Source organism: Echiichthys vipera, assembly GCF_963691815.1.
Source record: "Echiichthys vipera genome assembly, chromosome: 1".
Lineage (NCBI taxonomy): Eukaryota > Metazoa > Chordata > Actinopteri > Perciformes > Trachinidae > Echiichthys > Echiichthys vipera.
This window is the reverse complement of record NC_139826.1, coordinates 32,336,418-32,349,443: the sequence shown is the minus strand read 5'-3', so window position 1 is coordinate 32,349,443 and position 13,026 is coordinate 32,336,418. Positions and strand designations below refer to the sequence as shown.

General features: G+C 43.8%; 1 protein-coding gene across 2 annotated transcripts in view; it reads right to left on the bottom strand.

Moving 5' to 3' along the window:
• Positions 1–12,718, bottom strand: part of tle3b (TLE family member 3, transcriptional corepressor b) — a 34,053-nt gene extending 21,335 nt beyond the window's left edge. For both annotated transcript variants that reach the window (XM_083911789.1, XM_083911790.1), the window contains exons 1-6: positions 12,311–12,718; positions 11,499–11,723; positions 10,862–10,962; positions 10,573–10,636; positions 7,382–7,426; positions 1,009–1,071 (exon numbers count right to left, since the gene is read on the bottom strand). In XM_083911789.1, coding sequence (XP_083767915.1) covers positions 1,009–1,071; positions 7,382–7,426; positions 10,573–10,636; positions 10,862–10,962; positions 11,499–11,522 — 297 coding nt within the window. In that variant the 5' untranslated portion in view covers positions 11,523–11,723; positions 12,311–12,718. The remainder of the gene's footprint in view (positions 1–1,008; positions 1,072–7,381; positions 7,427–10,572; positions 10,637–10,861; positions 10,963–11,498; positions 11,724–12,310) is intronic.
• Positions 12,719–13,026: the final 308 nt, after the last annotated feature.

Sequence of the window (13,026 nt, the reverse complement as noted above, 5' to 3'; positions counted from 1 at the left end):
CAGATATAATACAGTATATAAGAACAGGGGGTGTTGACGATTAACCAATGATTCATCACTGTTGAGAATTGAATCATATTTATATAGTGAACAGTGTTTGTGTATCCCTGAGGCACCATTTCCTTCTATGTGAGTGATTTCAGCAGCTGGACTAATTTCTCTGAGTGACAGGATAACTGTAGCTGTGTTTCCATTCAGGATAAATTTGAAGAAAAAGTGAACTAGGCTGCATAGTTTGTTTAGGAGTCGACATTATAGGCTTTGCATGGCTGTAAATGCAGAACAGAAGAAGTCAAGGTTGTTAACCGGGAACAGAACAAGTTGCCTCTGTCACCTAATAATCTACGATGTGAGTTAAATGTTCAGAACTAATTCGGCAAAGGTGTTTCCATATCTCATTTAGCGCATCAACCCTATTTTTAAAAAAGGCAAAACCCGTAAAAACTTTTATGCGCATTTGAGGATGTTTTATCGGATTTTGACGACGTTTCCATTCAGCTTTTCTAATGCAAATCTTCAAAATGTGCATTAAAATATGTGTATGGAACATGACTTGTGCCGAGCTTTACTGTGAGGAATGAATATAAAACCGTTCAACTGAAATCTTTTTGTTAAGGAGATGGGGACAGCCGATTTCAGTTTCTTCATAAAGATATTTGAAGCTTAGTTGCTTGTCTAGTCTCGGTGCAGAGCTGCACTCTTTGGTGATTCAAGTGATTTGCTTGTTTTTATTTAATTTATAATTGAATGCATTATTCAGTGGGGTTGTGTTTCTAAAATTGGCAATTCAATGACCTTATCTTGGTGAACATAATTGCTTAAAATCTGTATTCCTATAACACATTGACTGGATGTCTTGTACTATATAAGAGGCCTCGTTTCACTCCTAAACATCCCTTTGACAGGCTCTCTGCACAATGTCAGCCTCACAATTTCCTGTACATTTACTGTGCATGGTGAATGAAATTACTCTAATTCGTAAATACTGTAACCTCGAGCGACACTCACCTCTTGTGACAAGAACGGCATGATCTGAGCCAGGATTGCATTGAGACGTTTGGCAATCTCAGTCTGTAGGAGGAGAGAGAGAGGACATGTAAGAATGATAGTCTTTCAGTATACTGCAGGCTACAGGCAACACTATAAAGTTCAACTGCCTATAAAAACAAAAGGGTGCACACACAAATATTGCAGCATCCATCTGGATAGACCCTGTATTTCTTAACTAAATAGGGGCCGCCTTAGAACAAATTTACTTTCCTGCCTCCATTAGACTCAGGCCTTATTTCATTAGGAGGCTGAAATATGCTAATACCATCTGGCTGGAGAGACCCTAATGAGGTCCATACTTCATAATTACGGCCCATAGAGAGGGGGTGGGGCAGGCTGAAGCAGACAGGTGAACTCTGGTCCTATCTGTCAGAGGCATCTTGGCTATCGACCACAGAATATTAGCTGGGAGCGTAAGATGATACTGCAGGGCTCGACCAGCATAGAGCACTTTAAAGCGCTGCATTTGGACAAATGGATATGCTGCGCTGCCCGCCTACCGCTCTTGAATGTCCCCAGACATTTTGCCCAAACCCATTTACTTTTTTTAATCTGTACTTTCTACATAGAGGGGTAGGAGAAAGAGGAGGAGGGGGAAGAGAAAGAGAAGGAGGAAGAAGAGGAGGAGAAGGAGAGAAACACAAAGGTGGAAAGCAGAATAAAGGGATGGGGAGTGTGTGGGGGTGATGAATGGTGCAGTGAAACGCTCTGATTTGACACTAAAGTAATGTAGTTTGACTGAACCGGGGGAGGTGAACTAATTGATTCTGAGAGATTAGGGGTGGGGGCCCAGCAGGTGTGTGAGGGGTGAAGAGGTCCTTCCCGCCGTTTTATACGCTGCTGCATTCCTCTCATTTTCTCCCTTAACCTTGTTTGACTGTGAAAGGGGGAGGAAGAGGAGAGGGGAGGAGAAAGAAAGTGGAAAAGGGGGACAGGAGGTGCCGGTGGCCCTTTTTCACAGCTCTCTCTGTCACTCTTTTCATTTTGGAGGGGAAACAGGAAAAGAAGGAGCGGAGGGGGATCTTTGCTGGCCTGTCAGGAATTATCTCACAACCTCCTGTCTGACCTTAGACGCACTGTGCTTTCTCTCTCTCCATCCAGCCTCCCCCCCTCCCAGCACTCCTTCACACCCCTCCCTGCTAATCTCCACCACTCTCCTCTGTGCCCTCCCTCCTTCCTCCTCTTCCTCTCTCATCTTCCCCCTCTACTGTTGCTGGGGCAACGCTATCTGGCACGGCTGATCGTTATGTAAATTGGGCTGAGGCCCTGACCAGAACAGCCTGTAAAATCATATTAGGCGCAGCAAAGAGGCAGGTCATTAAATTGAATTTTCGGCCTGTCGATCTGATCGGCACGGGAAATTAATGAGGGATAACTGGGAGATGGGAGGTGGGGAGGAGGGCTGAGAGAGAGAGAGGGGAATAGAGGGGGACTGAGAGAGAGACAGGGCTGAAAGAAAGAAAGAGAGAGGGAGACGGAGCTCTATGGAGACTCATAAACCATCATCATTAGCGGGGGCTGGATACAATGACACACAGTAGGATTAGAGTGTTTCAGTATCACACCACTTCTCTGGAAATGGCTGTAAGGGGAGCAACATGGGGCTTGTAGGAAACAGCGGTATTCTGATACACTCGGCTATTAGAGCAACACCATTACAAACCCTCACCACAAACCGATTCACAAAGAAAGGCTTCCATTTGTTCATAGCAAATCACCACTCCAGAGCCAAATGCATTCATGGGATTCAGGTGCACTTTGCCTTCTGTGTTGAATTGTTTAGTGCTATGTGCTAAAAACACAGGTTCATTCTGACAGGCGAGCTGGAGCGCCAGGTGCTCCGAGAGCTGAGATCATGTTGAGTTCGGTTCAAGGTTTTTTAAGGTTAAATGTTCCCGAACCCTAAGCTTCCTCTGAAATTTAGTCAAAACATTACTTAGGAAATAAAAAACAATGGAACCGACTTCCTTTGCATCCATTTTTCCTTTTTCTTTTTGTGGCCCAATTAGTGACAGCGTAAATTTGACCATACCTCAGCTACAATTTAAGAGAATGTGAGGGCAAGCATGAGTCATGCATGAACCATAACAGTTGCCTTTATCAGCGACATCTCGTCCTTCCTTTTCAGATTGAGTCTCTGCACTCTGTTATGACGGAGTTCACATGTCGGGAGGGGCAAGTGGGCACATGGCTTATTTACACAACTTTTTCCCAGCCGGGAAAATACTCATAACACATCACATCCAGTGACACAGAGCTCTCTTAAATTACTCCCGCTTTACTTTGGAGGCACTATATTCCACAGTGCGTTTAGTGGCAGAGACAGGCACTGCAAAGAGTTATTGTCACTTAAAGGCACTGAAAACAGAAGCCTTTGAGCCGGCAGAAGCTTTTCACTGCAGCGCCACAATTACAGGTACTCAGGGTTGTCTAGTAGCACCAGAGCTTGAAGAGGCTCTCTCTCCATTGCATCCCTCTGTCAATGGTGCATTGAAAGCCATTTGGCTGTTTGTCGCTCTAGGCATTAGCCCCCAAGTGGAGAGCAGAGGCTCTGACGAGGATTCAATTGGCGAGGAAACCAAGTGGCATATGATGGTGGTGTTGGTGGTGGTGGTGGTGGAGGGGGGATGTTTGGGAATTATCTTCTCAGCCAGAGCAGAGGAAGAAAGAGGCACTTAGAGGTATCTTGTTCATTACAAATGCATGAAGAATATTTTGCAAGTGCATGTCATTCTATTTTGAGCTTATACACGCAAAACTGAAGAGACATCCTTTCCTACAGGGGAGCACATGGAAATGAGCAGTTTTCCAACAGATTACATCTGGTTTAAAAACGTCATGTAAACAATATTCTTTAAAGATTTCTTTTTGAATGATGTAGTTTTAGTGTTCAGACACAAACACACACAATGTCGTATCTTTGGTTTAACCACAACAACACTAACACATAAAACCATTATCAGTTGGTTGAGTACACACACACACACACTCACAAACACCAAGCCACTAATTGTGTCACACTGTTCTACCAGCCCTTCTAACCTAGCTATCAAACTAAAGCAGGTTTCACAGCCTCCAATAGTCTCCTCGAGCTCCCTTGAGAGAATGTGTGTCCTCGTAGTCGGTTTGTTTTGGCTTAGAGACAGGTCGGCCATCATCACCTTGGCAAACAATTCCAGGAATCCTGTATAAATTATTCATTTGCACAAGCTCTCTTTCTTCCTCTGCTCCTCCTTTCACCCTCTTCCTCCATCCAGGAAACGGACTCTCCTTGATAAGGCACTTTCTCCGTTTCCCTCATTTACTCAACAAGTGAGGAAATGGATACTTTACAACAAATGCACAAAATGGCTACCTGTGGTGCAACAAGTTAGCAGCCACATATGCTATTGTAGGGCCTTCTTTGATGGTTCTTCTATTTATGTTCCTTTTGCTTTCAATTTACCAAAAGAGAGAAGTGAAATCAAAATGCAAGCAAGCGTACCAGAGAGATAAACACGGACCACAACAGAGAACAGAGGTAGTGAAAAACAAAGCAGCCCCCACCACACCCACACCACAAAGTCAGCAGGGCATGTTGCTGAGGCAGCCTAATGAGCTGCGCTAATTAAAATCACTTATTGACAGCAAGCGAGGGTGATTACCTCCACCCTGCACTCTTTGCCATCATAAGAGACACTGTCAAAACAAATTACCCCCCAGCAACCGCACAGATCCCTTTGCTAGCAACCATTCAGCTCAGCAGAGACGTAGGGGAAGCTGTGTGTGTCTGTAGGAACTCCAATTACTGTGTGTGTGTGTGTGTGTGTGTATAAAAAGACAACTACTGTTACCATGTAAGGGATACAAGTATATATTTATATGCGCATATGTGTTGGGTTTGTGCTCATTTCCCTCCTTTTCAATCCAGCTTTGTAGTGATAACAACACAAAGTGAGTTTATCACGTCTTTTTTTTTTTTCACGCTGCCATAAATCTTCAACACGAGCAAAGTAATGTGCCTGCCTGCATCCAATAATCCAGCCTCCATCCCTCCCCTCCCTCGCAATAACATGGGCAGCTAAGGGCTGTCTGTTTACCTCTCGCTGATGTCATCAAAAACACGAGAGATAGAGAGAGAGAGAGAGAGAGAGAGAGAGAGAGAGAGATGGCAGGAATCATGCATTATTCAGAGAGCTCCGTTGACTCCACGGGGCTTATTGATAAACAAAGGAGATTCACCGGAGAGGACCAGTCGATTAACCCATTTACCCAGAAGTCTCTCACTTTTTTCCTGTCTCCATCCCCCTTTGTTTTGTCCACTGCCACCAGCATCCACCCATAACAACCAGCTCCACCCCCACCCTGCAACCTCCTTGTTGGTGATAAGTGCCTGACAGGGTGGGCGGGGGTTATACCAGCTAGTTAGCACACACACACACACACCTACAAGAAACGTCTCCACCTGATGAATTGTGCAGTGTGCTGCTCTTCCAACTGGGCTACCCTCCCACTGATGCCATTAACCTTCTGGATCTGAGGGCCATGAAGCCTCCGCCCCGCCCCACCTCTCTCTCTCTCTCTCCCCCTCTGACAGACTCCCACTCTCATACATCATATCACACGGCTAATGACACAAAGGCCATCATTCACATCACATCGTTGGAGTGTGTGTGTGAGTGTGTGTGAGTGTGTGTGGTGGTGGTGGTGGGGGGGGTTACAGACAGAGGAGGGGGAGGCAATGAAACGACATAAGGGCAAGAGGAGGAGGTGGAAAAGGAGAGAAGAGGAGGCAAAGGTGACTGGGTGAAACAGAAGGCAAGCCAGAATCAGAGAAAATGGAAATGTAAGTGTTGAAAGATAAAAGAGGGGCATCTTGAGATTACGGTAATCTTTTTTTTCTTCTTTTCAAGCGAAGTGAATAAAAGATTATGCTAATGTCTGTTAATAGAAAAGGAAATGTGGGTTTCACACGGCTGACTTACAGGCCTCAGGTCAGATCTTTAGCTGAACACAGTTGTTTTGCAGCGTTGTTTGTTTACAGGTGTAATCTGACTTTTACAGAGCATTTAGGACCACTGTGTCTTGTCCTAGCTCCACCAAAAGTTAACCAGCCAAACTGCACGAACCCTTCTTATCCAGTAGACACATCTAATAACTTCATATGAGATACTTAAATTTCCACCTCCACCCACCCTTCGGGTGTGGAAGACACTAAACGTGCTGTTATGTGACACAGCATTTCTGATTCAATGCAAACTGTGGGCTGCAACGAACAATTATTATAAGTCATTGACAGCTTGTTTATGTCACAGAAGACCAAGATGTTCAATTTATAATAATATAAAACTAAAGAACAGCAAACCTTTGAGTGAATTATTGACTCGTCCAAATTGCTTTACAATAATTTTCTGTCTAATTGTCCTTCAGTAAATTGTTTCAGCGCTACAAAAACACACACTGAGTAAGAACACTTATTTCCAATAGAAGTACCATAACAGACAAAAAAAAAGGTAATTGAGGAAAGCACTTAATGTGGTGCAGAGGAATATCAGAGCAGCGGACAGAAAAGCACTGCTGGAGCCACTAAGCTCTGTGCCTTGCTGGGGGCATTCTTGATGAAAAGCTAACTGAGTAGTTGGGTTGATGGATGGTTTTCGACAAACATGCCTCCAAAACTCTGGACGTGACAGGCCAAAGACAAACTGGAAGCAAACCAACGAAGAACCCTGATGCGACATGGTCACTAGCTCTAAGGCGAAGATGACGTTAACATATCTGCGCTCCCGTTCTTTCATGCCTCCAGACTACTGAAATGGCTCCTTGGGTGGTGAAGGGGAAACTGCGGATATTTTTTTTTTTTTACCCTATTCATCTGGAGAAGTCTTTCCACTGCAGCATGATGCCCAGTGTTGGGTGGCAGCTGAACTAATGAGCTTTTAGCCCGGTTGGCACTGGGGAGGCAGACACAGAACAGTGCAGGCATACGTGCATACACACACACACACATTTAGAAGGACAATCTCACAAAAACACATCCTCTCAGACAGCCTGCCAAATACTTCACTTTAATCTTATCAAACCATCCCCATCAGGCAGCGTGCCCTTCGTGATGTTTAGCCTGTCAGCATTTTCACCACAGGAAGCCAGTATGTGTATGCATCCTAAAGCCATTTAAGGATGAGGGTAGAGAGTAAGGTCAGGTGTGTGTGTGTGTGTGTGTGTGTGTGTGTGTGTGTGTGTGTGTGTGTGTGTGCGTGTGTGTGTGTGTTTATATTCCTCAGTCACTAGGGGGGGAAAAAAACAAGAGTGTTTTGGCTATACACAGATCATCCCTGATATGGCTACATACCTGTTTGTGCATCTCAATGTTGAGCCCATAGGACATCTCATAGTACTGTAAAAATAGATGAGAGAAGAGAAAACATTAAAACACAATAAAAACACCCTAAAAGCTTTGTTTCAAAGATTTTTCCATGATGCCTTTTTATTTGCAAATTAAATCAAATAAGTAATTAGACATGACTCCAGATATTGATCCTTCATGATGTATTTATACAATAATATATAATTAAGAACAACAAAACAGATATTTTATCCGTCCCTGTGGTGAAATTAGTCGGCATCACAATCACAAAGGCATTTCAACGTCGTAGTTACCAACAGTAATAATCAACACATACCTAGATCTAAAAAGGTCACAGACACAAAAGAAAACACATATGAATACCAGGTTATTTGTGACTTTTCTCTACTGAGGAACAGAGAATTTGTCAGGCTTTCAAAATATGGTGGTCGACTGGAATGACATATGTGTCCGTCCTCTGGAGTGACTCCCAAACAATAAAAGAGACAAGTTGAATACTTGTTGCGGCGCAAAGGGCAAGCTTTTAAAAACACAGTGACATTAACTGAAGAGGCTGACAACTTCATGTTCTTTGTGCAACCACAGCTGACAGACGACCGGCTACTGTGCTCATTTACTCCTAGTGGGCACTGCCAGTCTTTGAGCTGAAAACACTGCGTGGCTTCCCAAACACGGCCGAACGCCAATGCGATGATTGAACGCAACATTATCTGCTGATGATTGCCAAAAAAAGCTTGTGAGCCCACCAACAGATACAAACTAAAGCCTAGCAGTTTTGTCTGCCTTGTTTATCAAACACATAACAACCAGCTTCCATTTATTATACACACTCCCACCACCTTCTGGTTCCTCACGGGGAAAATAATATTTAACAAACGTACTGCTGCGTTTGGTTAAAGTCATTCTTTTCATGTACAAACAAGATAAGCACACACATACAAAACGGAGAGAGAGAGGTCTAAGTTACAACACTCGTCAGATAAAAACTGTTCTTTTTCCATGCGTGCACGCACACAACGCAGCTTCTACTGAATTAGAAAGAACCTTTGAGTTGGGTTGTGTTTGCAGAGGTATGCCACGCATTTCTTTTGTCTATTTGATCATCTGGGAGCTCTAAACTGAATGTAATGTGTTGTAATTGCAATATTGGAACAGTTTGTCATTGAACCCATCACAGCTCTTTGATAGAAAACAAACACCTATCTTAGCTCTCAGTAAGGTTTCTGGAAAACTATAAAAGTGCTGGCACACAAAGTAAACACAGCAACACGAAAGGGCTGTGCTGCTGTTTAAGAATCCCCTCCGGACATTTATTAAGTCCTACAAGCAGTCTGCGTAAAGTGGAGGAGTACAACTTGAAATGGGGGAAGTATCATTCGTACACTTTGGACATTTAATGGCGTCCGGCTCATAAACGTAGCATTTAACTAGAAACATGATTGAGGGATACATCTTGGTAGAAAACGGTACCTATGTGTAAGCAAGGCTGTAAGTTCAAGTGCTCTGTGCGTCACTGTCTTTCTTTTCTATTATTATTTTGTCTTTTTTTTTTACGTTTCATTATTTTCTAAGTTGTATTTATAGTTTAGTTTTTGTCCAAGGTCGCACGATGTCCCCCTCTGATTCAATTTTGTTGCACGTGTACCTTTTGTGGATATGTGTGTGTGTTCAAATTTTCTGAAAACAATAAACTGTTAATCATACAAACAGTCTGCGTGGAAGACTTATGATGTTTTTCTGCAAAAAAAAGTATAATTTATCCAATAAAGACTTTAAAAAGATATATACATATATTACTGCATTAAAAATGATATCTATGATTATTAAATGTTGTCATTTCTTCAGTTTTTCCTGCATGTCTCCTACTTCACTGAAGCCCATTCTCAGTGTATGCCACATCACACCTGTATACTTTGCTAATTTGACCAGGATTGAGTTCAAGCGAGTTGTGACATCACAAATCAGGCTCGTAAACCCGCCCCTTCAAATCCGATTTTCAATAAGCCCAGAGAAACTTTCCACTTTCAGCAGATGATTGTGAAAACAGCCTTCAGTCTCAAAAGTCTGCACGGTGAAGCTTTAACATCCAACTGTAGGAACTACAAGAAAATCATAGTTTTTTAACTGGAGGGGACTTTAATATCATAGACTACTGACTTTTAATTGGAGCTGCAACAACCACTACTACTTTTTTAATCATAAAAAAGACATTTTCCTATTTATTTGTGGTCTATAATGTGTTTAAAAATGCTCATCATCATTTCCCAAAAACCCAACATGATGTCTTCAAATGTCTTGTTTTGTTCAACCAATAGTCCAAAATCCAAAAGTATCCAGTTTACAGTCATATAAAAACACAGAAGGGCAGCAATGTGCTACATTTGAGGAGGTGGAACCCGGAAATGTTTGATATTTCTGATTTAAAAAATGACTTGAAGGTCTTAAAATACTTTCTTTTGGTGAACTAATCGATTAAACTAGATGGTGTGACATCACACTGGCATCTTAAAAAAGCCTGTTGTCCAAATTAAAGATTAAAATCTTTATTTTTTGTCTGATGAAATAAAAAACAGTTATCCTGTGTGATGTTCTGCATGTATTTCCAATGTTATGATAAAAAAGTCTAATTTATATTGTGTTATTGATTTCAACGACAACATTTGGCCCCTACAAGTCATCCGTTATCTTTATGGTTGTTCTCTCCGTATCTGAGAAACCCCTGGGTGTGTCAAAAGTGCCCCATAGCTCACCTTGGGTGAGTTAAGAAGTTAAAAAAAAACCCACAGGAAACCCTCTGATTCATGCACAAAGCCAGCAGACCAGTCATTAACCCCCAGTGGGTCATGGTGGGTGTGTTAGGGAGGGGTCGTGGAGGGTCATAAAGCATGCCCCAGAGCCACAGAGGGGGGTCGTCACACCCCACAATCAATAGCTGGACATTTGACCCCTGCTGGAGTTTCAACCACCTCCTCCACACACCCCCACCCTGAACCTTCTTATCCAATGAAAACGGCACATTCAGGCGTGAGTCAACAACACCAAATACTAACATGGCTTTTGCAACAACAAAAAAAAAAACACACAAGGGCTGCACCACCTGTGACTGTTCACCTGGGGCTAAAGGGAGGATACGGCATTAAAATCAGATCCAGTGCTTTTACGACGGCTGCTCTTACCATGACGTAGTGACGCTGCATCTCTGTCTTTTCATTGGCCAGTTTATCGTACTCCACTTTCAGACTTTAGGAAGAGAGAGAAATAAAATGATGCGTTTATATAAATAGCAAGTTTGACATGTCACATGCAATAAAACACTGTTTGTTGTGTGCATTGTGCCAAGTTCAGAACAGATATATTTGTCTGTCAGTGTAGATTTAGACAAAGCTACAAAAATGGAAGGAGACAGAAGCAGCTTCCTCTTCCTACTCTTTCCAGGAAGTGGATGCTGTTTACAGTAGTCATTACCTGTGGTACTGGGCCTGCAGGAACTGAAATTCGTCTTTGATCCTGTCGCAAGACTCTGCAACTGTGAACTTGAAACCAGGCTGCCCTGGCTGGTGAGGTGCCTGAAAAAGGTGCAAAAGTTGGAGATACCACAGGTGTAAACAAGTCTATCACAGTCCAGAGAATAGTCTCATCTTCCTCTAACCGCAGCTGCCTCCTCTCTCTCTCTCTCTCTCTCTCTCTCTCTTGGTGAACTGTGAGGTTTTACTCCCCCCTCTTGATGGTTGGTCCTCACATTTCCCTTGAGCCTTGAGTGGCCGGTCACCTCAAAGTGATGTTATCAATGAGGGAGGGGATTAAACCACCTTTTAAGAGGAGACCAGACTAGGCTGCAGTGAGAAATAAAATCTGATTATAGCAGGAAGTGATGATCTACTTCCAGGAGTTCAACCAAAAAAGCTCTGATCTTGTGGCCAATAAACAAAGATCTCAGCTCCTTCTAATGCTGCGGGAGTGGAGCTGCCTCCTCAGCACAGCAGCACCATAAATAGTAAGGTGTGGATCAGCAGCTCCACACTGACTGGGCTAATTAGGCTGTACTTTGAAGGGCGGTGCATTTGCATCATTTTACAAACGGTGACAAAGACTAGCTACTTACCGGATGCCGGCCTTGTGGATACATGTCGCGTCCTTTACACACAGGGGAATTCGGTGTGTTTTCTCTCGCTTTCCGTTAAGTGAAGGTGCGGTAAAATCACCGCCACCCCCTCCCCTGTAAACGCAGGATGGCGGCGGACAAAGCCCTGTTCTCGGCTGCGAGGCGCACACTCAAGACCCCCCACCCGCGGACCACTGGATGGATCACTTCGACTCCTTTTGGTGCCTACAAACAGAAAAAAATGAGACACAGCTGAGGAGCTGGATCACTCAGCAGCAAAGCCACCAGCGCACCTTTGGTTGTAAATCGACAGGAATTAAAAGCTTTATGAACTTAACCGGGCTGGTTTATGATTCACTCTGTGGCAAAATGAGATTAACACGTTGGATCTTCATTATAACCTTGGTTTTTTCCCCTCATATAATAAACAATAAAAATAATCTATCACTCTGGATTTTTGCATTAGCAGTGAAACAAGGGTGCCAGAGAAAATGTGTTGGATCCGGAGCATCTCACAAACCCCCTAAAGTTGATACTTTTGGTCACAACCTCGGCGACATTGATACTTTGTTTCTGTCGTGAATGTAACGAGTTGTCGTCCAACAAAGGAAAGAACACACACACACACACACAACTGGGTTTGTTTTGATGGTCCGGGGGGAAAAAATCTGAAAACAAGGAGCTGCTGCTGCTTTCAAAGTCGGCTGCCATAAAGCCACACCACCACCACCACCAGCAGCAGCACCAGCAGCAGCAGCAGCAGCGACACCACCCGCCTTGTTAGCGGCTCTCTTCATGTCGCCCTATTTTACCTTTGTCTCCGGGCTGATTCCTCCGCTCCGCTCTTCTGCACAGGTAAAAGAAAAAAATAGTATCCAGACACACAAAAAAACCTTAATATCCTTCACTTGTAACCTTCACCACAGGGCGGAAAATGTCCGTCGCCGTGTCTATTTTGCACACACTTCTTCTTCTTCTTCTTTATGCCCCCTTGAGAGTCCTTTAAAACCCCGGTGATCCCGAGGCGGAGCGCGTCTCTCCGGTCCGGTCGGGCGTCGCAAGAAAAGCCCTCGTTCCGGACAAGTTGTTGCCCGCATATAACTTAAAAAAAGCTTATTAGATCCAGTAGAAGTACGCGAATCTTCCAGTAAGTCCAAAAGATAATTTGCTGGCGACTAAACAGGGTTTTTTTTTTTTTTATGTCCTTACTGTCGGGTATAACCCAGTTCCTCCGCAAGCGCGCTGTACCACACACAGACTGTGCACTGACACGAGGACCCGACTGCCGAGAGAGGGCTCTGCTCTCAACCAATGGGGTTCACAGAAGGAGTTTAGCCAACGGTGGCCAATCACGGCGCGGCTTCCCCCACGTGGGGGTTGTTCGGCGCGCCGGCTCTCTGATTGGACCGCGATGTGTGTGACCTCACATGTTCGCCATTTTGGATCTGAAGTGACATGTTCAACTTGTTCAAAACAAAACGGTGATATGTTTTTATATATCCGTGCATTTCACCCAGGTGTTTCACAC